At 44.3% G+C, this 20,873-nt stretch overlaps 1 protein-coding gene across 1 annotated transcript in view; it reads left to right on the top strand.

The window, feature by feature from the left end:
- Positions 1-19,381, top strand: part of frmd3 (FERM domain containing 3) — a 31,347-nt gene extending 11,966 nt beyond the window's left edge. Inside the window, exons 4-16 of the mRNA XM_076154020.1 lie at positions 1,360-1,438; positions 3,247-3,344; positions 4,887-5,010; positions 5,755-5,842; positions 6,932-7,020; positions 7,179-7,242; positions 9,807-9,895; positions 11,099-11,173; positions 11,596-11,664; positions 11,920-12,044; positions 18,117-18,357; positions 18,445-18,517; positions 18,572-19,381. Coding sequence (XP_076010135.1) covers positions 1,360-1,438; positions 3,247-3,344; positions 4,887-5,010; positions 5,755-5,842; positions 6,932-7,020; positions 7,179-7,242; positions 9,807-9,895; positions 11,099-11,173; positions 11,596-11,664; positions 11,920-12,044; positions 18,117-18,357; positions 18,445-18,517; positions 18,572-18,925 — 1,568 coding nt within the window. The 3' untranslated portion in view covers positions 18,926-19,381. The remainder of the gene's footprint in view (positions 1-1,359; positions 1,439-3,246; positions 3,345-4,886; positions 5,011-5,754; positions 5,843-6,931; positions 7,021-7,178; positions 7,243-9,806; positions 9,896-11,098; positions 11,174-11,595; positions 11,665-11,919; positions 12,045-18,116; positions 18,358-18,444; positions 18,518-18,571) is intronic.
- Positions 19,382-20,873: the final 1,492 nt, after the last annotated feature.

The raw sequence follows: 20,873 nt of genomic DNA, 5'->3' as shown, positions 1-20,873 counted from the left end.
CAGGGCAGGAAAACAGGAGGAGAAGAAGAAGAAGAAATGATATCATTACTAAAGATAGACAATGATCAGAGAGTGAGAGAGCGAGAGAGAGTGAGAGAGAGTGAGAGCGAGAGAGAGCGAGAGAGAGAGAGAGAGACAGAGAGAGAAATACAGAGAGAGATATTGATCTAACATGTTTCTCAGCTTTCCCAGTGGTTGAATTTTCTCTCATAACTTTTTTAGTGCAGTGTAGATGCCTACACATCCCCTCACATCTGTACGTGTGTGTGTTCATGTAGCAAACAACCATTTCCCCCTAATTTCCCCTTGTTGCTCTAAAGAACTCATCTTGGTCCTGGATGCTGCTCAGGCTCTGTGGGAGGATTTGGTCTTTAGTGTTGCTCAGTCTGTAGATGTAGATGTGTGTTTTCCAGCTGATGATCACATCATTGAACAAACTCTGTAGTTACACACAAAGTTACACAAACACACGCACTCTCATTCTTTATTTGCTGCCCCATATACAAAGACAAAACTGCTGATTTGATCCATGTTCCATGTAGACTCTGTGTTGTAGCTCTGATGTAAGTTTTGGCTTCTTTATGTTTTGAGATTGGGAGTGACATGAAATGGAGAGTGTGTGTTTCTTAATTGTTGTTTGTAAGAGATGTGAAACTGTGTGATATCAGTGAGACCCCCCAGAGGGAGATTAAGCTCTTACTGCTATTTGATCCAAGTCTAAGAGCCTATTACTGACTCTCTGTGTGTGTGTGTGTGTGTGTGTGTGTGTGTGTGTGTGTGTGTGTGTGTGAGAGAGTTCACATCTATGTTGTATGTGTGTTTGTGTGTGTGTGTGTGTGTGTCTGTGTTAGAGCGTTTATTTCTCACTATTTCAAGCTTAAATCGTAGTATGCAGTGTCATACACTAGCAACTGCATGTACAAAGCACACACACACACACACACACATGCGCACTGTCATTGAAGAAAGCGACTTGATCGAACAGCGAGGTCTATCCAGCTGTATGTGTGTGTGTGTTTGTGTGTGTGTGTGTGTGTGTGTGTGTGTGTGTGTGTGTGTGTGTGTGTGTGCGCATACGTGCGTGCATGTTTGACGGATGCATAATTACTGTAATTATGTAATGATTAATAGGTATTGGAGACTGTAATATCCTTTGTGTCAGTCTTTCCACTCTCTCTCTTTCTCTCTCTTTCTCTCTATTTTCCTCCCTTCCTCTCTCACGTTTCACTTCCTGCACACTCTCAAATTTCTCCCCGCTCCTCCATCCGTTCTCCTGTGCGTCTCCTCTCTCCTCCTCGTCTTCCTCCCGTCCTCCAAACCGTCCTCTCACGCTGGCGTCTCTCTCTTTGTCCTCAGCAGCACAGCAGCCCTACACCATGTGCTTCCGGGTCAAGTTTTACCCTCACGAGCCAATGAAAATCAAGGAGGAGCTCACCAGGTAAACGCTCCCTCAGCAGGGCGTCATGTCCTTCATCCCATTTTGACGTTTTCCTTTTTCCTTGACTTCTCCTCTTGTTTCTGCTGTTTACAGAGAATAATTAGAATTCTATATTCATCCTCCCCTTCATTCACTCGAATCGTCACAAGCCTGTCAAATACTGAACATCAACAAGCGTCTAGCTGAGCTCCTGCTGAGGCGTAGAGTTCTGCGTGTCTTATATTGTAATTTTATAGTCTGCTGTCAAAGCACTGCTGACCTACGCAATCCGATCCCCTGCCATGAGGATAATAATAACATGGAGGCGCCTTTCTCTGTGCTCAACAAGGTCACAGTACAGTGAAACGATAGTTTACAAATACTGAACACTGAATGTTGACTGAACACTGAGGTTTGAAGGTAGAATGTTTTCACTCCAAGTTGTGGATGGAGAGAGGAGACAAGCAGAGGAGGAGGAGTGCAGGGATCTCGGTTGGTGATGAAGAGGCCAGGCAGTTTACAGTACAGATCCAGCGAAGATGATGGTGGATGGTCGGGCGTGATATGGTCACAGAGGCTGGGAATAATAAAACCTTAAAGATATTTTATTGATCCCTTGCTGGAAATTCTGTTGTTACAGTGTTTCATAGAGAAACACACAGTATATAACAAACAAAAATAGACCCACACACACACAGACACACACACACAGAGTATGTAGGCTAGAGGAAAATCTGTTCACACTGGAACTCTTGCAACTTTGTTGATGCGTACTGGCAGATACAGATTTTATTTATACATCTATATATATATATATATATATATATATATATATATGTATATATAAAGTCATACAGACACATGCAGAGACACATATCGATACATTCTTTGTAACTGAGGAGGAAAAGAGGGACGATCCCTCAGAGTGAGGATGATTTGAAAGATTTTACCTGTTCAAGACTTTTTTTTAGTTTGTATTCCACATAACAGCAGACTTGAGAGAGAAGCCAAGAGAGGCGGCTCACACACTGTAGGAGTGTGTTCCTCCAACACAGCAAGAGGGAGATACAGGGAACAGATTGTACTTCCAACTGCCTGAAACGACAAGAGACACTGTAACTGTGCGTAAGATGGAGGAGAGAGAGAGGGGGGGGGCGAGAGGGGGAGAGACAGCACAGGAAATGAGGAGTATAAAAAGGAGAGTGATGAAATTCAGCACAGCAGAGATCAACAGAGGTCATGTAGGTGAAGTGTGTGTATTTATCAGGTCCATCCACAGTAACTTTGCCTGTTTCAGGAAAGACCGAATGAGTAAATAAATGTTTTTACCCACAGATGCAGGATTTTTCGCTCCATTGAACTACGAAAACAACTTTCATCCATCAGTGTGTGTCTGTGTGTGCGTGGGAGGGTTGCCATGGATACTCACACAAGTATCCATGGCAACAGATGTCCCTAGTTTTGGTAACACAAGTCAAGTCAGGCTGTTTCCATAACAACCACCAATCTGTGTTGTGCAGTTGATGTCTCCATAGCAATATTCACCTTGTATATATAATCGCCATAGCAACACAGCTAGATGCTCTGTTGCTTTTGTTTATTTAACCACAATCCTTTAGAAATAGGATTGTATGCATGATTATACTATAATATAACAAAACACTAATACTGATGATTGATGATTTGTTTTATCTTGCTTCTTTACACCATGAACCAAATACATTTCAGTTGTCTTAATTGTGTCTGTGTGTGTTTGTGTGTGTGTGTGTGTGTGTGTGTGTGTGTGTGTGTGTGTGTGTGTGTGTGTGTGTGTGTGTGTGATCACTCAGGTATCTCCTGTACCTCCAGCTGAAGAGAGACATCTACCACGGCCGTCTCCTCTGCCCCTTTGCTGAGGCTGCATATCTGGGCGCCTGCATTGTGCAGGGTGAGGCACATTTTTTTGATAAAATTGAATTTTCCCTTTTTCCAACAACATAACAGCTTTATAATATAGTCTGTATGAGATACGGAAATACAGAAGGTTGCATTTTTATAACGCACCCCCGTCCACCCACCCCACCTGCCAGAGAGTCAGTGCAGATATAAAATTATATAATAAGCAAATGAATAAGAAACTAGACCCAAACACAAATAAAGCAGTAATGAATAGAAATATACATACACATTTAAAACATATAATACATAGTCAGGAAGATGAAATATTAATCACATTTAGAATGTTACACTTAAAGCTCAACGGCTGCGTCTCTCGTCCATTCCACACTCTTCCACTAAGTTTCGTCAAAAACAGTTAAAGGATTTTTTAAGGTAATCCTACTAACAAACAAACATCAAACAAACTAGCAGCTTCAATGCAGGTAAAACCTTAGCATCCTTGGTGGAGGTAACTAACCTCACATTGTAGTCAGTAATTAAAGATATGCTTACTTAAAGAGATTACAGAAAAGAGAAGACGGTAGAAGAAGAGAGAAGACAGACAACCAGCGTGGACCTTAATGCTTTTCTAGGTGCAGATTATCGCATATATTGCTCCTTTCACATTTAAGATGTTGCCATGACAGTCGTAGAATAAGGTCTTTGATGACAAACCCACTCAACACCCCCCCAGAGACATACAGCTCATTACTGCACCATATGTCTTATTTCTGCACCCTAGTATCTCCACTCTCCGGAGGGAAATGCATCCTCAACTCCTCCCTCCTCACTTACAGATCTAAGCCGTGGACTCACTCTGAACGTTGTCTGAGGGTGTAATCGTCTCCTCTGGTTGTCTGGCCTGAGCTTTATTCAATGGCGGCGTTTCTAATCACCCGGCTCATGTCGTAATCCAACACTTCTAAACTCCACGAGCTGTATTGACGACTGGAAAAAGGAATAAAGTGGATTTTTTTCTTGCCTCTGCTAATTTGCAGCACAGTTTAACGTTGAATCACAGTGCAGAGCCTCACTTACTTTTGATATGGATTAGAAGTGCAATTAGCCGCGGCGTATCATAAATTAACCTGTCTGTCTGATACACAAATCACTGAACTGGGCTAATGCTCTCTGATTGGCTCAAATCTCCAGAGATTCAAAGTGTGTCTGGTTGCATTGTTCAGCCTGGAGTGTGTCTGCGGCTATTATTGGCTGTGTTCATTACAGAGGGCAGGTCCCTGTTCCACTGTGAGGGTTAGAGGGATTATAGAGCGGAGGATTACTGTTTGATTAAACTTCAAACAAGTTTCATTTAACCTTTATTGTGAAATTAGGACAGGATTTCATACAGAAATGAGGCCGGACCATTGAAATGACCCCCACGTGACTCATAGAGGACGACTCTCTTTGCCTTCTTTTTATTAATAAACCCATACCCACTGTCAATAGCACTCAAGTCTTCAAGAATATATTCCACTTAGGAATTACATTTTGTCACAACCTTCAGTGTTTTCATGCCACCTGCTGATACAGTATGTTCTTGTTGCCCCAGCTGAACTCGGGGACTATGACCAAGAGGAGCATCCGTCTGACTACATCAGAGACTTCAAGCTGTTCCCTAAACAATCCCTCAAACTGGAGAGGAAGATTATGGAAATACACAAGAATGAGCTCAGGTAAGTGTGTGTGTGTGCGTGTGCGTGTGTGTGTGTGTGTGTGTGTGTGTGTGTGTGTGTGTGTGTGTGTGTGTGTGTGTGTGTGTGTGTGTGTGTGTGTGTTTGTGTGTGTGTGTGTGTGTGTGTTCCCTGAAGCTGCTGCCTGTTATCAGTTACTGTTTGAAGTTGGCGACAGGCTCGGGCGCTCACAGTCATGACCTGTCCTCTTAACATTCTGCAGAGACACTGTTCCACTCTGCAGACAAATATTTTGTGTCCATCTTTGTGTCCATCTTTGTGTCCATCTGTGTGTCCATCTGTGTGTCCTGTTGTGACCCACAGATTTCTTCCTCCTTGAACTTCAGAACGCATGGTATTAGTTTGCAGTGGAATGACCGTAACTTATTTAATTCCAGTTTGGCTCTTTGCTCATGCCAAAGGTTTGCCAGGATGGATGGGATCCCGTCATAGAAACTTTATGAATCACATCTCTGACATGATAATTATTACTAGCATCATACTCACAGCAATTATAGAACATCAAAGTCAGATCCTTCATGCTGATGCTGCTCCGTGCCAAGAGCCCTGGGTTTGCCTCTGGTGGTCTGAATGAATGGAATCAAAGCCTGTAGATAAGCACTGACCTTGTAGATTCATACGGAGCTACAGAGCTGTGATGGGAGACTTCAGGTGATTTGAATCTCCTCTCCTCTCCTCTCCTCTCCTCTCCTCTCCTCTCCTCTCCTCTCCTCTCCTCTCCTGTAGGGAGCAGTGTTCTTCGTTTGCTGAGTTGAACATGCTCCAAAGGGCTTACACTCTAGAGACATATGGAGTGGACCCACACCCGTGCAAGGTAAGTGTATTGGCTTTACAAGTGGGAGTCCATTCATCTCTTTCAATCAATGAACATTGATCACAGGAAACAACGTGACAAGCTTTTATTCTTGGCATTGGTGTTAAGTAAAAAAAAGAAAAAGACTTAACTAGACTGCTGTTTTCATATTTTTCCAGAAAATTACTTTGACTTATTTTCCTACTCTTACATTTACTTCTGCTTTCTGATTTGGAGAATACGTATATAAATATTTCAAGAAAGAATTCCCTGAAAGACAACATTAGAAAGACGATCAGCTGTGAGTTTACTTCCTACAGTATTCCAGATGTGTAAATGTCCCACGAGCAGGACTTAATAGACCTAATTAGTCAAAAATGTCGAAATGTCTTCCCCTGCTCTCTAATGTGAGTGTTCTCTTCTTCGCCCACTTGGTTACAAAGTGTTCAAAATGGACAAATTCAAATAGCAGCCATGTTAAACAGACTCAACAAACACGTTATTGACATGTTATTGACTGTAAAGCCTCTGAGGCACTGTATGTGACATTGGGAGGGAGAAATACAGCTGACTTGCCTTCCTGCTTCACTGCCATGTGCTGCAGTATACTCAGCAAGAGTTTTAAATAGAGTTTGCTGGAAATGGCTGTTACACCTGAAACTGCAGCGGCGTGTTTTATAGATCTGAGGAAAAGAGGCAGCAGACACAGGAAACAAGAGAACAGCAGGAATAGCCAGAGGGGGAGACAGCGTCATTGACAGAGAGAGACAGAAGAGCAGACAGCAGCAGAGGAAGTATTGACAGAGGGAGGTCCAGGATTGATAAAAGCAGCGTGAAAGAACACCTGTGTCTTGCCGGTCTGTTTTCTGTGCCATAATGTGACGGGGAAAAACAAAAACAGTGATTTCTGTGTAGGTGCCATTGCAATGGAAATGACTGATAGCCCACTCCCCCCCCTGCTGTTAACCCACCTGTATCCCACAAAGCTGCTGCTGCCTCTCACTCTGTTCTGCCTTGTGCGTGCGTGTGCGTGTGTGTGTGTGTGTGTGTGTGTGTGTGTGTGTGTGTGTGTGTGTGTGTGTGTGTGTGTGTGTGTGTGTGTGTGTGCAGGATTTCACTGGCTCCACAGCCTTTCTCGGGTTCACAGCCACAGGGTTTGTGGTTTTCCAGGGAAACAAGAGGATCCACCTGCTCAAGTGGTATTTCTTCAATAGAAAATCACTTAGTCTGAATACTGTCAGCATGTATTTCCTTACAAACCACTTACTGCATTTTACACACAGATTAGATTGAGTCCAAAGTTTAATGTCAGTGTCTTTTTTTACGTGTTAAGTGTTATAACAGCGTTTTCCCACAGGTCTGATGTCAGTAAACTAAAGTTTGAAGGGAAAACCTTTTACGTCATTGGGATTCAGAAAGAGGTGAGTGCAGCTTCCACCCGTAACGGTGAAGATGAAGAATAGTCTTGTGGAGTTAAAGTCCTCATGTTGAGCTAATAGATCTGTACCTCTAACACGCCGTAAGAAGAGATCTTGACGCTGATGTAGCAGTTCCTCAGTTTCAGTACTTCCTCTCTTCCTCTCAGTCTTTGTCTTTTCTCACGTGTGTCTTTGTGATAAATGTTCTATGATAAGCATTATACTGTGTGTCTTTGTCCACCGTCACACATCCTGTATGTGTGTGTGTGTGTCACTGTTTCAGATCTCCTTAACAGGCAGGATTCACTGTAACAGGATGGTGGGTGTGTTACGACTCGTCACTCCTATTATGTGTGTGCTGTGGCCCAAATATGAGACCCCCCCCCCTCTCCCCATCCATAACAATCAAAATCTAATGTAAACATCTATATGATTCATCACTGAGACTAATGTAGAACAAGAGTCTTGCATTTGGGACCCAGGTTTCATCTGCACCAGCCCGGATCATGGCAGTACAGAGCTGCGTTAGATTCTGAGCAGCAACTTTGTTACATTTCGCCTCACACACGCATGAAATGTTTGTTGTCCTCAAGCTGTTGCAGTCAGAGTGTTGTTACGTTGATGTTTGGCATGTTGTAATCAGTTTAGACGCAGTCAGGGGTGCAGCATTCCCATTAAAAAAAACGCTCAAAATGTTGGTTTGGAAGCCGGGCTGCTGCTCAATGTGCCGCCGGATAAGTCGGTGTCGTAACTGTTCTCTCTTCACTCTCATCTCTGCTTTTCTTTGTCTGCCTCTGTGTGAGTCACGTCTGGCTGAATATGCAGTTTTCTCTTTGTGTTTCTGTCTCTTCTCTCTGTGTGTGTATACATATCCATCACTGGTGAGTAAATACGCGCTTAAAGCACAATTAATAGTAAAAAAAATTAAATCCCTCAATTTGAAACCCCCGACCTAAGCCCTCACTGCACCCCCCACCCCCCAACACACACACACACACACAAACACACACTCCATGGAAGAGCCACACACTTTCTGTTCCCGTGTCTGTTATTTTTGTTGTTGCTGACTTTCATTTCACATGAAAGTCTTAAATGTTGTTTGTCTTAATTCAGGTTGACGTGACGTTTAGCCCTCATAATGGATTTTTATTATTATAATTATAACTCATACAACATATTGGTTAACATCAGCTAAAGACTGTTATGATGGTTAAATAATTATAAAGTGAAATCTGATGATCACTGTTCTATTCTCATCACCACCATCATCCAATATAAAGCTCATGTGTGGGAATGAATTCATTTTAAATCCTTTCATTTGTTTTCTTCCTGTTCATCTGTCTGTTTCCAAATTCGATGCAGTTTGATCAAACCCAGTCTGTATCTACTCCATGCCACGTTGCTGTGTTACTTTACTGTAGCCAGTGGATTTTGTTGTCTGGTGAAACAGTTTGGCTTCATGCCGAACTGTTTGTCAGTGTGTATTCGCGTCAGCTCACTGTATTGATCCGTGTTTGTGTGTCGACGTGATTTTGTTTCTGATCACAGGTCACTGCATGATCTCTGTCACTGCCACACACATTTGTTTTACCGTCCCACTTTGAGATGATGACAACTTTTTAAACTTTTATCAACCGTTCAATATTTCATATCAAAGTGATGTAAATAATACAGCACAAGATGAAAGGCATTTTTCCAGATGTTGCTGACACATGTGTGCATTCATCGACTTATAAAGAATTTAGGGCAGTTTTTGTTTCACTATTATGACATTTCTAGATTTTGTAGGATGCTGTTCAAATTTGCCAAGTCACCCAAGGTGGGACCAAAACCAACATGGTAACACTATCTTTAGTCTCTCTCTCTCTCTCTCTCTCTCTCTCTCTCTCTCGCTCTCCCTCTCTCTCTCACACACACACACACACACACACACTCTCACAAACACACATGACCACTGCTGCACATGTGTGTGTAATACAAGTGTTTGAAATCACTTTGTAATCAACTGCACATTATTGAGACTGGTTTGTGACAATGAGTGGGGGTTGAGCAAAATGGCTGACTGAGCCTCACAGGAGGATGAGCTGCATACACACAGACGGTGTGGATGATTGTCCTCCGGTTTTCAGTTTCCTGTCTCGTTGCTCTTTCTAAAATTTATAGGCATGGGCCACAAGTGTTGTTACTGTGTTACTGTAATTCATTCCCATGTTATAGATCTCTCTCTGTTGCCTCTCTCTCCTTTTATGCCCCTGCATTGATCCAGCTTCTCATATTACAGACACACAGGACTGAAAAGTAGACATTTACAGGAGCACATCTCTGCTCCCAGGCCACAAAATGCTGCGTTTTCTGCAAACCTTTTATTTTACTGCTGAACGCTGTGACTAACACAGTTTATCTATCTTAAATCTCTCTGGGCTTATGCCTTTGGGTCTTCCGGTCAGCATTTTGCACAACTCCCTCTCAGCGCGTTCAGCACTTTGCCACATCTCTTGTCCTAATTCAAGCATTTTTGGTGATGTCATTCTTAATCGGCCTTTCTCTCTGTGTCCTACTCTTTGTAGAAGAAACTGGTGCTGACGTTTCACACCTCTACGCCTGCAGCGTGCAAGCACTTATGGAAGTGTGGGGTGGAGAACCAAGCCTTTTACAAGTGCGTAAGATATGTGTACAAATGCGCGCACACACACATACACACAGGCTTACAAACACAGAATTTCCCTGTGTTTGTAGCCAGAGAGAAGCAAAATTCATACAACACAATTCGTCTAAGGCCACATGAGTGTGAGATGACCTTAACATGAGGAAAAAGGGAAATGACATACTGTATATATTTAACCAAGGTGGCGCTGGTGTAGTGTTTGACATTTCCAGCTAGTTACATCAACCTTCAGTTTGTTGCTTTCTTTCATGTTCCACTTTCCCTTTTAGTCTTTTTTTCACCTTATTTCGACACCGCTGCTCTGTTTGTTGTCCTTCCCTCTGAGCAGCTGATCACCCCGAGGCCTGAAACTGTCCCAAATTCAGGTGTCAGGAGCAGAAAAGAGCAGGGGGGCTAAGGTGAAGGCAAGAGAGCAGAGATTTCAGCTTCTGTCTGTTATCGTTGGAGATGAAAGGCTCAGTGACAAACTAAATGAATGAGAATTGAGGGGAAGTAAGTGTAAGAAAGGAGAGATCTGCTGTTATCTTTGTTAAAATGACCGGAAAACATTGAGATGTCTTCGTGAGAGCAGCCCGTGTGCCCGTGTAACCCGGGTTATTGACTTCTTAATAGCAGCAGCTCGTATGTCTCTGAGAGGCGGACAGACAGGGAGTAGATGTCATATCACATGTCAGACATGCATCAGAGCCCCTTAATCAAATCTGACGGAATTGAGTTTGGGGAACGGCAGCCGACCAGAGCCTCTCACACACACACACACAAACACACACACACACACACACACACACACACACGCACACACACACACACACACACACGTGCACAGAACTGAGGTGTGTGTGTGTCCGTGTGCCTGGCATCCTCGCTGCTGAGCAACCAGAGGCTGGTAGCAGATGATAAACATGAGGGTCTGCCTACAGTGTGGATGTCACACACACACACACACACACACACACACACACACACACACACACCGTCACAATGTGCTGACTTCATGTGTGCACAGCAAGTCACTGAGCCGCTGATACCTGTGCTGTGTTTAGGGTCATAGTCAGAAGTTAAACCCAAAAAACATTCAAATGCAGGTTTCTACAGGGAAGAATTGTCTATTGTTTGTGCTGTAGATGGTTGGTTGCCATGACGATTCACCCACACTTCTTTGTTTCTGTCTTTTTGTTCCTTCCTCCCTCTCAGGTGTGCAAAGTCGAGTCAGATAAAGACAGTTTCCAGCAGTAACATCTTCTTCAAAGGCAGCAGGTTCAGATACAGGTGAGAACAGAACTATTTTTACCCAGCAGAGCAGATGAGGTTCTCATCACCACAGGCACAGATTTACCAGCAGGGGTCATGATGTGATGTCAACCTTTACAGATGTTCCATTTCACAATGCAATTTACAGTCCAACCATCAATCTCTACAACAATAGCCGAGCAGGTGGGATGGCCGAGTCCGCTGGCTTGAAACAGTGAGGTCAGAGTGCTGACCGTCACAGTAATCAGAATAATGGAGCTGCTTAGCAAGCCGCTGTCAAAGTGCCCACTCAGCAGAAACGCTGCCAATCATCATCTAGCAACAATAATGTCAAGTCACTTCACGTATGCCTCTACTACTTCAGGTCATTATGAAGTCTTTCTGTGTGTGTGTGTGTGTGTGTGTGTGTGTGTGTGTTTGTGTTTGTTTCTGCCTCTCAGTGGAAGAGTAGCCAAGGAAGTGATAGATGCCAGCTCAAAGATTCAAAGAGAGCCGCCAGAGGTGCGAAGGTAAGGAAATTCCCCTGCACACACACACACACACACACACACACACACACACACACACACACACACACACAAAAAGTAGAAAAGATAAAGTTATTCTCTGCTCAATCATGACTGACAGAGAAAATCTAATTGTTGTCTGTTGTTGTCCAGCACACAGACACACACACACACACACACACACACACACACACACACAAGAAAACATACACATATACACATTTACGCAATCAATGCCATTTCTGTTTGTGTTTTCAGAGCCCAGTTTGGTCAGAGTCGAAGTTTTAACTCTCTGAGCCATAAAAACCTCATCATGAACATGGAGCCTCTGGTTCCTGCACTGCCCTCCACCAACGAATATGAGGAGACTGCCACAGACAATGGTAGGATGACGCTGCTTAATGCACACACACCCACACACACACACAGACCCACTCATGCCCTCGAGTAAAGACTCCAGGAAAGTCACATGCGCTCCCTTGTGCAGGAGGATGCACATGCACCACAGTCAGATGGAGCGTTAATTGAGCAGCTGATGCTCCCATCCCTCCATCAGTCTCGTCTCCCTGGAGACACCAGTCGCTGTCTGATAAAAATACCCTTCCCATGATCCCCCCCTAGGACACCATCATGTTTGTGCATGTGTGTGTGTGTGTGTGTGTGCATGCTGTTTATGGTGGAACCACAGTGTTACATCGTAGAAACTGAGCCATAGCACAGCTTGGATTAGTGATAATGAAAAGTTAATTATCACTTACGTATTTGGCTCGGAGGGATGTGCCTCTGTTTATAGTCCTGTTTGTGTGTGTGTGTGTGTGTGTTTGTGTGCGCGCATTTCCATGTTTGTTCTTCAATGTCATCACAGGATTTGTAAGGCAAACGAAATGAAGTGAAGGTGAAAGGTTTCTTGACTGTGCGTGTGTGTTTGTGTGTCTTATGTATTCAGGAAATTGTGAGGAGAGAAATCGAATTGAAAGGTGTTATTATATGCTTCCATATATGAAGGAGAGCAAGTCAGGAGAGGAACCATGCCTCACTCATATGGATCAATCTGGGGTTGAATATATTGATTTGTAGTTGTGTAATTGAGGTGTGTTACTCACAGTACACCACACATGATGTTTACAATAAAGATCATAGTCTGAACGCCTTCACTCAGCTTAAATGTGATGCGATGAAGATGCAGTTTGAAAGGGGGCTTCACCAAACGTTAGGCTGCTTCCCCTCAGCCCCTAACGCTCTGCTACAGTCACACACAGAGTCACACACAGCCATATTTAGCACATTAATGATACAGTGCATGTATAAAGTAGGAGTATGAGGCTGTGTGTAATGAGCAGGTGGCATATATTTAAAATAAGTGGGGCTCGCTTCCCAGTAGGGAGACAAATACGAGTTGGGGTAAGTCGCCATGCTTCCCTCCTGAAGATGTGAAATGGCGGAGAAGAAGCCGACACCGTGTATGCAAGCCTCCCAACCTGACACATATATGTGGCACATAAAACCTACTGGTAGCAGCGTGGGCTTTAGTGTGTGCTCCTGACATATTTACACCGCACCAGCCTCCTTCTTTCTCTCTCTTATTAGACGTAACACTCTCCACTGCGCCCCATTATCTCACACAGGCATAAATCTTGTGCTCAGGGAGGAGAAATGCTGGTGGGAAGAGCCCAAGGTAAGGTTACACGAGAGGAGAGAGAGAGAGAGAGAGAGAGAGAGGAGAGGAATGTGAGGGAGGAGAAAATGGATTATAGGCCCCAGAGAATATAAAGGGTTATAGAGGATAACAAGAGGAAGTGAGTGGAAGACAAATGGGAGGTCGGCTTACAAAAGAGCCGGCTGGAGGTGGAGAGCGATTGAAACCAAATGAGGAAATCAGATGTAAACGTTGAAGAAAGTAGGAAGAAAGTGTGTGTGTGTGTGTGTGTGTGTGTGTGTGTGTGTGTAACAGGATGAGTGTTATATATACATAACTGTTGACTCATTGCTGCTGTAGTCAACCTTTCCCCTCTTTCATCCGTCCGTCCGTCCTCTCTACACGCTAGAGGACGTGACCCTCGGTATTTCCTGTCGCTGATGCGCACCTTCGCTTCTTCTCATCACTCCTAACACCCCTCCTTCCTTTCATACACTCTCACTCCATCCAGCTCCCTGTTCCTCCTTCCCATACATCAGACTCGCAGCAAAGTCGATGGACTTCTTCCTCTGTCTCACGCCTTCTCTGGCAGGATTTACCGCCCCTCCTCCCATTCTGCCCTCCCCTTCCAGTCTTTCTCTCCTTTTCTCATCCCCCCCTCATGCCGTTGAGAGGAAAAATCTATCTGGGCTCAGGGCTCAGGGTCAAAGAGCCGCAGCAGCAATCGTATCGACTGTCTCTGTATGTTTGTTTGTAAGGGGGAGAAGTTTGTGATCAGATGAAGAGATGAAGTCCGGACACAACACCTGCTGTCCTGCTGCACCTTCTGTCAAAGTGCTTCAACTAAAAATGAAACTTTGGAAACGATTTAGATGGAAGCACTAAATGAGACTTCAGATCTTCTCAACTTAAAAGCTTTGGACCCTATGAAGCAACTAATAACCAGTGACTCCTGATGGCACAAGAAACTGAGAGGAATGTTCCAGATTAGACTCTTCTTCTACACAGTCTGAGTGCTTTTTTTTGCCGTAATTTTGTTTTAAATCTACATCTGAGCAGTGGCAGGCATGAAGAAACCTGGAATTTTCGGGGATTGTTTTTTTTGTGGGGGTGCTGCAAGGATGAACTGTCCTCAAGATGCTCTCAGATCATCTTCATCGTCTATATTCAGAGAACTAATCTAGGCCTTTAGAGGGAAACAGAAAGCTGACACAATGCTGCTCTGACCTCGCTATGTTTGTACAGCTTGTCCCCTTCTTGTATTCCAAAATGCACACACACACACACACACACACACACACACACACACACACACACACACACACACACACACGTCAAGTCGTGTTTTTGTCACTGATCGATGTCTCCGGGGGATTAGATTGAGTCTCCACCATCCAAGCACACTTAACACTACAAGCATCTGCATGAATGAATGATTGAATGAATGAATGCAGTTTGCAGAGACGCCGCAGAGCGCAACAGAAACAGACCAGAGCACGAAAGATAAACGAGAGGAAAAAGAAACGTATCCTCTTTCCATCGCACATCAGGCCTGCCCGTCTGTAATCAGTGTTAGATTAGCTGCTCCTCTCTGTCCAGCACCACGGGGTTAAATATAGAAACTTCAGCTTTGGGCCTGATCCTCCTTTAAAGCCCCCTGCCCTCTTTGTTAACATCGCTGACATTCGCAGGAGGGCCCGACATGTCTCTGTGTATCAGTGAGCGGGAATGTGTCTGGTGTACATCTCTCAATGTCCTCGTGTGTGTGTTGAAGTGTGTGTTTTGGCCGCACGTGTCTATTCGTACTAATCCGGGGCCCTAGAGCTCAGCTGGTAGCCCGGTCAGTCAGCAGTCAGGCTGTGTGGGTCTTTGCCGCAGACAGCTGAGGTCCGAGGTCTGTCAGCAGACCAGAAGATGGAGGTTCTTGAGCACAGAAGCAGCGGTGATGTTGGGAGCGGCCTCGCGCAAAACAGCTTGTGTTTGGGAGCTTGTGAGCTGTCCGACATAGGCGACACGCAGAAATGTGGGAGTCCGGGCCAGGTAGGGCCACTTGTGATGGACGTGACCCCGGAGAAGCAGGGGAGCAAGCGGACTGAGGGAGAAGCGGGGCCCCTTGAAGTTTTCCACCCGGGAGAGGGACCCGGGTCCACGGAGGAGCGGGACCCGTCTGTGGTGGTGTCGGACGCTTTGAGGTGCCAGGTGAAGATAACGACACGCCGGAGCCTGCATCTGAGAATAGCCAATCACACGTCAAGGGATGTTTATGTTCGTCTTGTGGGACGTGCGGGACACATCGGCGGAACCGGTACGAGACATTAGAGCAGAACCCTGTCCCACTCTAAAAGGCCCAGATGAGCCTGAAATACATCAGAGCCTTGGTGCAGTGCAGCTACTTACACACACATTTACCTACATATGCAGCTAATACTGAGCTAACTTAGTCTAGTGGTTGGGTTGCCAGGTTTGCTGTGGCAACCGCCTGGAAAAAACTGCCTGTGTGAGCTGTGAGGCATTCGGAGACTCCACCGCAGACTATTGATGTACAGTGTTAATGTTAACGTGTGTGTGTGTGTGTGTGTAGGCGTGAGTAAGTGAGCGACCTGCACAATGTAAACGTGCTTACAACAAGCAGCAGTTTCCATGACTTGATTCTTTAGCAGGAAGATCCAAGCCCCCTTTTGTTATCTATCAGGTTAAAGCGTCGGTTATGACTGAAATGAAAGTAAGACTGTGAGTTTTTATGATGGATGTGTAAAACGACGATACACTGAAATCATACTGTGTTGATCATCACATGACTTCAGCAAGATTTCTCAACAATTTGAATTCATTTGTGTCTTGGATCAGTTGCCGTCAATTGAGGAAATCAATTCACTGGAAAAAGAGAAGAATAGAATCCATATAGATGATGAGTGTGTCCTGGCAGCTGCATGCACTCACACCTGAATAGATTTTGGAGGTGTTGATGATGTTGTTGACAAAGATTAATAGGTCTGTCATCGCTTGCATAACAGGGGGAACCCTCTGTCCGTGTGTGTGTGTCTGTGTGTGTGTGTTTCTGTTAGTCCGCATAGGAATTTAGCACCAAGCGGTGTGAATCACATGATCTGAGGACAAACATGCTTATACCCGAGCGAAGTGCGCACAGAGAGCAGAGGGGTGAGAAAGGGAAGAAGAAATGACGTAAACAGAACAGGATGGATCATCATCACCACCATCATCATCATCATTGGTGTCATATGTGCCATTTTTGTCACCTGTGGAACAGAGCTCATGCCCTCTCCCTCCCTCTCTCTCTCTCTCTCTCCCTCCCTCCCTCTCCCTCTCTCTCTCTCTCTCTCTCTCTCCCTCTCTCTCTCTCTCTCTCTCTCTCTCTCCCTCCCTCTCTCTCTCTCTCTCTCTTTTGAGGACTTTTTCTGCTGACTGTTTCCATGGTAGCTCCAATACCTTTCTTTCACTTCTTCTGTACCGATTATTTAGTTGTCTTGTAGTCATTTGAATTTGTTGGCATGGTAACTGATTAGGGCGCGCCTGCGTGCATGCTTGCCTGCGTGCGTGCGTGCGTGCGAGTACAGGAAAGAGACGTCAACTGGTTGAGTCATACGTTAGTGAACATTTATCCCTCAGCTCCTACTTAATACATAGCAGGAAGACAGCTGGGTGTATTTTTAACATGCTCACACAAACACAAACACACATAGAGGCATATCTTCAGCTTCATGTCATGCACTCAGGCGACAGTAACGTCTGCGTTAGCCCTCATTAAGTCAACACTTCAGAGTAGAAGTGCAGCATCCAAACACTGACTGTGCTCAGTGCTCTGCTGTCAGGCTGCTTCACATCAACTGGAGTAGCTGCTTATTTACATTCAGTCAGTGTCAAACTCACACAGACCAAAGCTACAGTACACACATGTCCTTTATTAGTGTTATTTTATGACACGCCTAACTCCAGTTTACATAATGTAAACAAACAGTCCTAAACAATCCAATATCTGCAGGTTAATGCTGACTAATGATTAAGAGAACTTCAGGTTTCAGGGCTGTTGTGGGTTTAACATTATTTATTCTATGACATTGGCTCAGATCTGTAAGCTTTGTCCTATAGAAGTACAACACCGCTCTCGTGTGGCTATAGAGTAGAACTGCAGAACAACTGAGCGATCATGGGTCACGTACATTTTTTTAAATTATCACAAGTGTGTATTCAGTATTTAGTACATTTTCTATCTAACTCTTCCAGCATGGTGGAGAAAGCATCAGCTCACCTCTGCACAGACCTGCTTAAGCCCCTAAATTGTGCTTCTTGCTTGGCTGGTCACCCCATCACTGCTGTCACCACCCATCAGTGATGGATGATGGACCTGTCACAGCAGCAGTCTCTCCCACTGGTTGAAGGATTGGGGTGCAATGTGGGAAAATGTATGAGCGTCATAGAGCTTTAGACCCTCTCAGTAGAGCTCCTCACTGACAGTTAAAGAGTGCAGGGGGTGGAATCAGCCAAAAGAGGTCAAACTGAAACTTTGAAAAATGTGGGTGTTAAACTGTTAACTGATACAAAAAGTGAACAACAAATGTGCTCCAACATGGAAGAAAATCATTGTAAAGAGGTCCTCACAGCTGAAGATGTAATAAACGTGACTAAAATGAATTACTAAAATACTTGAAACACCCAAATCATGTGATTGCTGAAAATAATTCCTGCTCATTTGTTCTACAATAATAGGAAACACAATGTTTATATTCTCATTTTCCTTAAACTTGTTGATGAATTGAGTTTAAAAAACACGGATTTTCTTTACTTCTGCCTATTTTGTCAGCAGGTGTTGTGTCTGTGAAGGACCCGGTCCATCTTTCTCCTCTGGAACCTTCAGCCTCACCTACAGAGGCAGAACAACAAAGTGGTGAAGGAGGAAACCCTGCAGGGGAAAATGGCCTACAGCCTCACCATGATTCCATGGAAACCTCAAATCTCAGACCTCAGACGCCCAAGGCTGAGAATGAAATGGAGGAGGAAGAGGAGACCAGTGGAGCACTTACCATCTCTGAGCTGGTCTACAGGTCTAAACTGTTTTGAAACATAAATACAAACATCTATAGCTTCAAATTCAAATCTGGATCATAGTAACAGTATTTTCCTCCCTGCAGCCCCTGTGCCAGCATGCTGCCCACTCCAGTGGACGACACTCAGGGAGGCGTGGACTTGCTGTTCGCCTCCCCAGTGCAGAGCCCCGCCAGGATGCTGAGGGAGCTCCACGCCGACCCGGACATCCAGGCCCGGCTGGAGGCTGAGAGAGAGCGCGACCGTGCCTACGAGTCCATGCGACTGTCTACCAGAAGCGGAGTGGGCGGAGTCCTAAGCAGCGGCCTCCGTCTGGTGTCATCCAACGACAGAGTTAATGCATTCTTGCTGAGTGTGGCCCGCTTTGTCGCCGTGGTGATGGGCATTTTGTTGGTCACTGTGCCGACACTGCTGCTACTGCTGGAGTCAGACATCGACGTGTCGTTCTTGCACGACATCCGCCAGACGCCCGAGTTTGAGCAGTTCCACTATGAATACTACTGCCCTCTGCGCCGCTGGATCTTGTGTAGGATCAGCATGGCCATGGAGAACCTGTGGTCAGACTAAAGGAGAGAGGAGGAGCAGAAAAGAAGGAAGGAAGGAAGGGGCCACTGCAGGAGAAGATGTGTCCAAAAGTCCGTCTTATCATATCATTTAATCTTACATTCAGTCTTAAACATCAGAGCACCAGTCTGCTGATGGAAGAAGATCCTCTCACCTGTTTTCAGAGCAGAGGTCCAACTTATTTCATGCACATTTGCTGGGAGAAAAGTGGAGCCTTAAGCTAAAAAGGGCTCACAAACACTGCAGCACGGTGATATTTGTTACGCCCCCTGAGAGGGCGACAGACAGAAGTGACACAGTAACACCTAAATAAATGGCATTACTTCATCTCATTGGTACTTTAATTTATTGAAGAAAGAGGACAAAGAAAATCTAAATAAAACAACTTGTTAAGATTGGCACTTTTGGCAGAGATGGCCTGAGAGAGAGAGAGAGAGAGAGAGAGAGAGAGAGAGAGAGAGAGAGAGAGAGAGAGAGAGAGAGAGAGAGAGAGAGAGAGAGGATTTGGAGGAAAATGTTGAGACTCACAGAAAGACAAAGGTGAGGGAGGCCATGACAGATTCACAGAAATGATTGACGTTGCAGACAGAGCAGAGAGGTTTGGTTTGGTTTGGTTTCTTTTGCTTTGTTTGGTTTGTTCACTCCTGAAGCTTACAAGTTCATGTAATTACTCTTTGTTAAAGGCCGCAAAACATTCTGATTGGTTCTGTTCCTCAGAGCAGAGCACCTGATTGGCCTCAGAGCCTGTCAGTCATGACGGAGTGAACGCTGAAGAGATGAGCTATTGTCACTAAACAACAGCCACAGGCAGAGGTACATGATATATATTTTAAAAAGAATAAAAAAAGAGGAAATGTTGATACCAATCTTAAAAAGTTGTTTTTAGTGTTTTGTACATTTTTATGTGATCCAGATCTTTCAGGAATTTTTCAGTCAGAGGATCTACTTTGAGCTTATTTTGAAATTAAGAGTTTACAAAAGATTACAAAAAAGCTAATTTATTAAAGTTTATCAGGAAATGTTGTTGGGGATTTAAACTATTTTTAAGACTACAGTCAGCGCACGTTGGCTCAGTAGCACCCTGGGTTTTTCCTACAGAGGCTATAGCACAAACCTTTTACACAAACCATCGAATTCAACAGATTATTTGATGTCATTTTGGAAAAGAGGGTGGCGTGCATTTGTTTGTGATTATAAAAACATGTTTGTTTTGTTTTTCTGAACATATCTTATCATGTAAGGCTGCTAGTGTATCTTTCAGTGTGTGCATCAAGGTTTGAAGAGTGTTTAAAGAAATGCTAAGGGTTCTTGGTTGCTGTTTGTGGAACACTTACTGTATGGAATTATGTTTATGGTGTTGGGTTGCCTAGACCGTGGTTTGGGGCCTAGGGTTGGTCGTGAGTCAGCTGATGGTGGACTGACTGGTGGAGCTTTTTTTCAGTGACTGATATGGAAAAGCATTATCAGGAGGGATTATGGGTTGAGTACCTTGCATTTCACACTCCCAAACAGTATGAGTTTTAATTGATAAATTCTTAGCCCAAAATATAAGGAAGGAAACAATGGCTGTGATCTTTTTGCTGAAAATAATAACGCATTTTTACAAAGGAATTGTATTTTGTACTTACTTCATACTAACTTGATAACCTTTCAAGTTTCTGTGTGTGTAAGATATACTAACTGTGGCTTTGACCTAATTCAGCACTCACCCAACTCATCTGATCTGACCCAGGAGACTCTCACATGAAAACAAGGCTTTAGGTGGAAGCTTTAGTTTCATTGTCATGCCAACTGGTGAGGATTAGTGGATGGCAAAATCACAGGTAGAATTGCGTTGAGCTCCATTGAATGTCTCTTTGCTGGGCTCAGAAATGATCAGTCAACCCTTGTATGACGTGGTGTTGATGGATCTCAACTGTTGATATGGCCGGGGTTCCCCAAAGTGTTTTAG

This window comes from Genypterus blacodes, unplaced genomic scaffold (genome assembly GCF_046128005.1).
Source record: "Genypterus blacodes isolate CSIRO-AG114 ecotype Tasmania unplaced genomic scaffold, CSIRO-AGI_Gbla_v1 ptg000061l_1, whole genome shotgun sequence".
Lineage (NCBI taxonomy): Eukaryota > Metazoa > Chordata > Actinopteri > Ophidiiformes > Ophidiidae > Genypterus > Genypterus blacodes.
The sequence above is the reverse complement of the archived record's forward strand: the minus strand, read 5'-3'. Positions and strand labels throughout refer to the sequence as shown.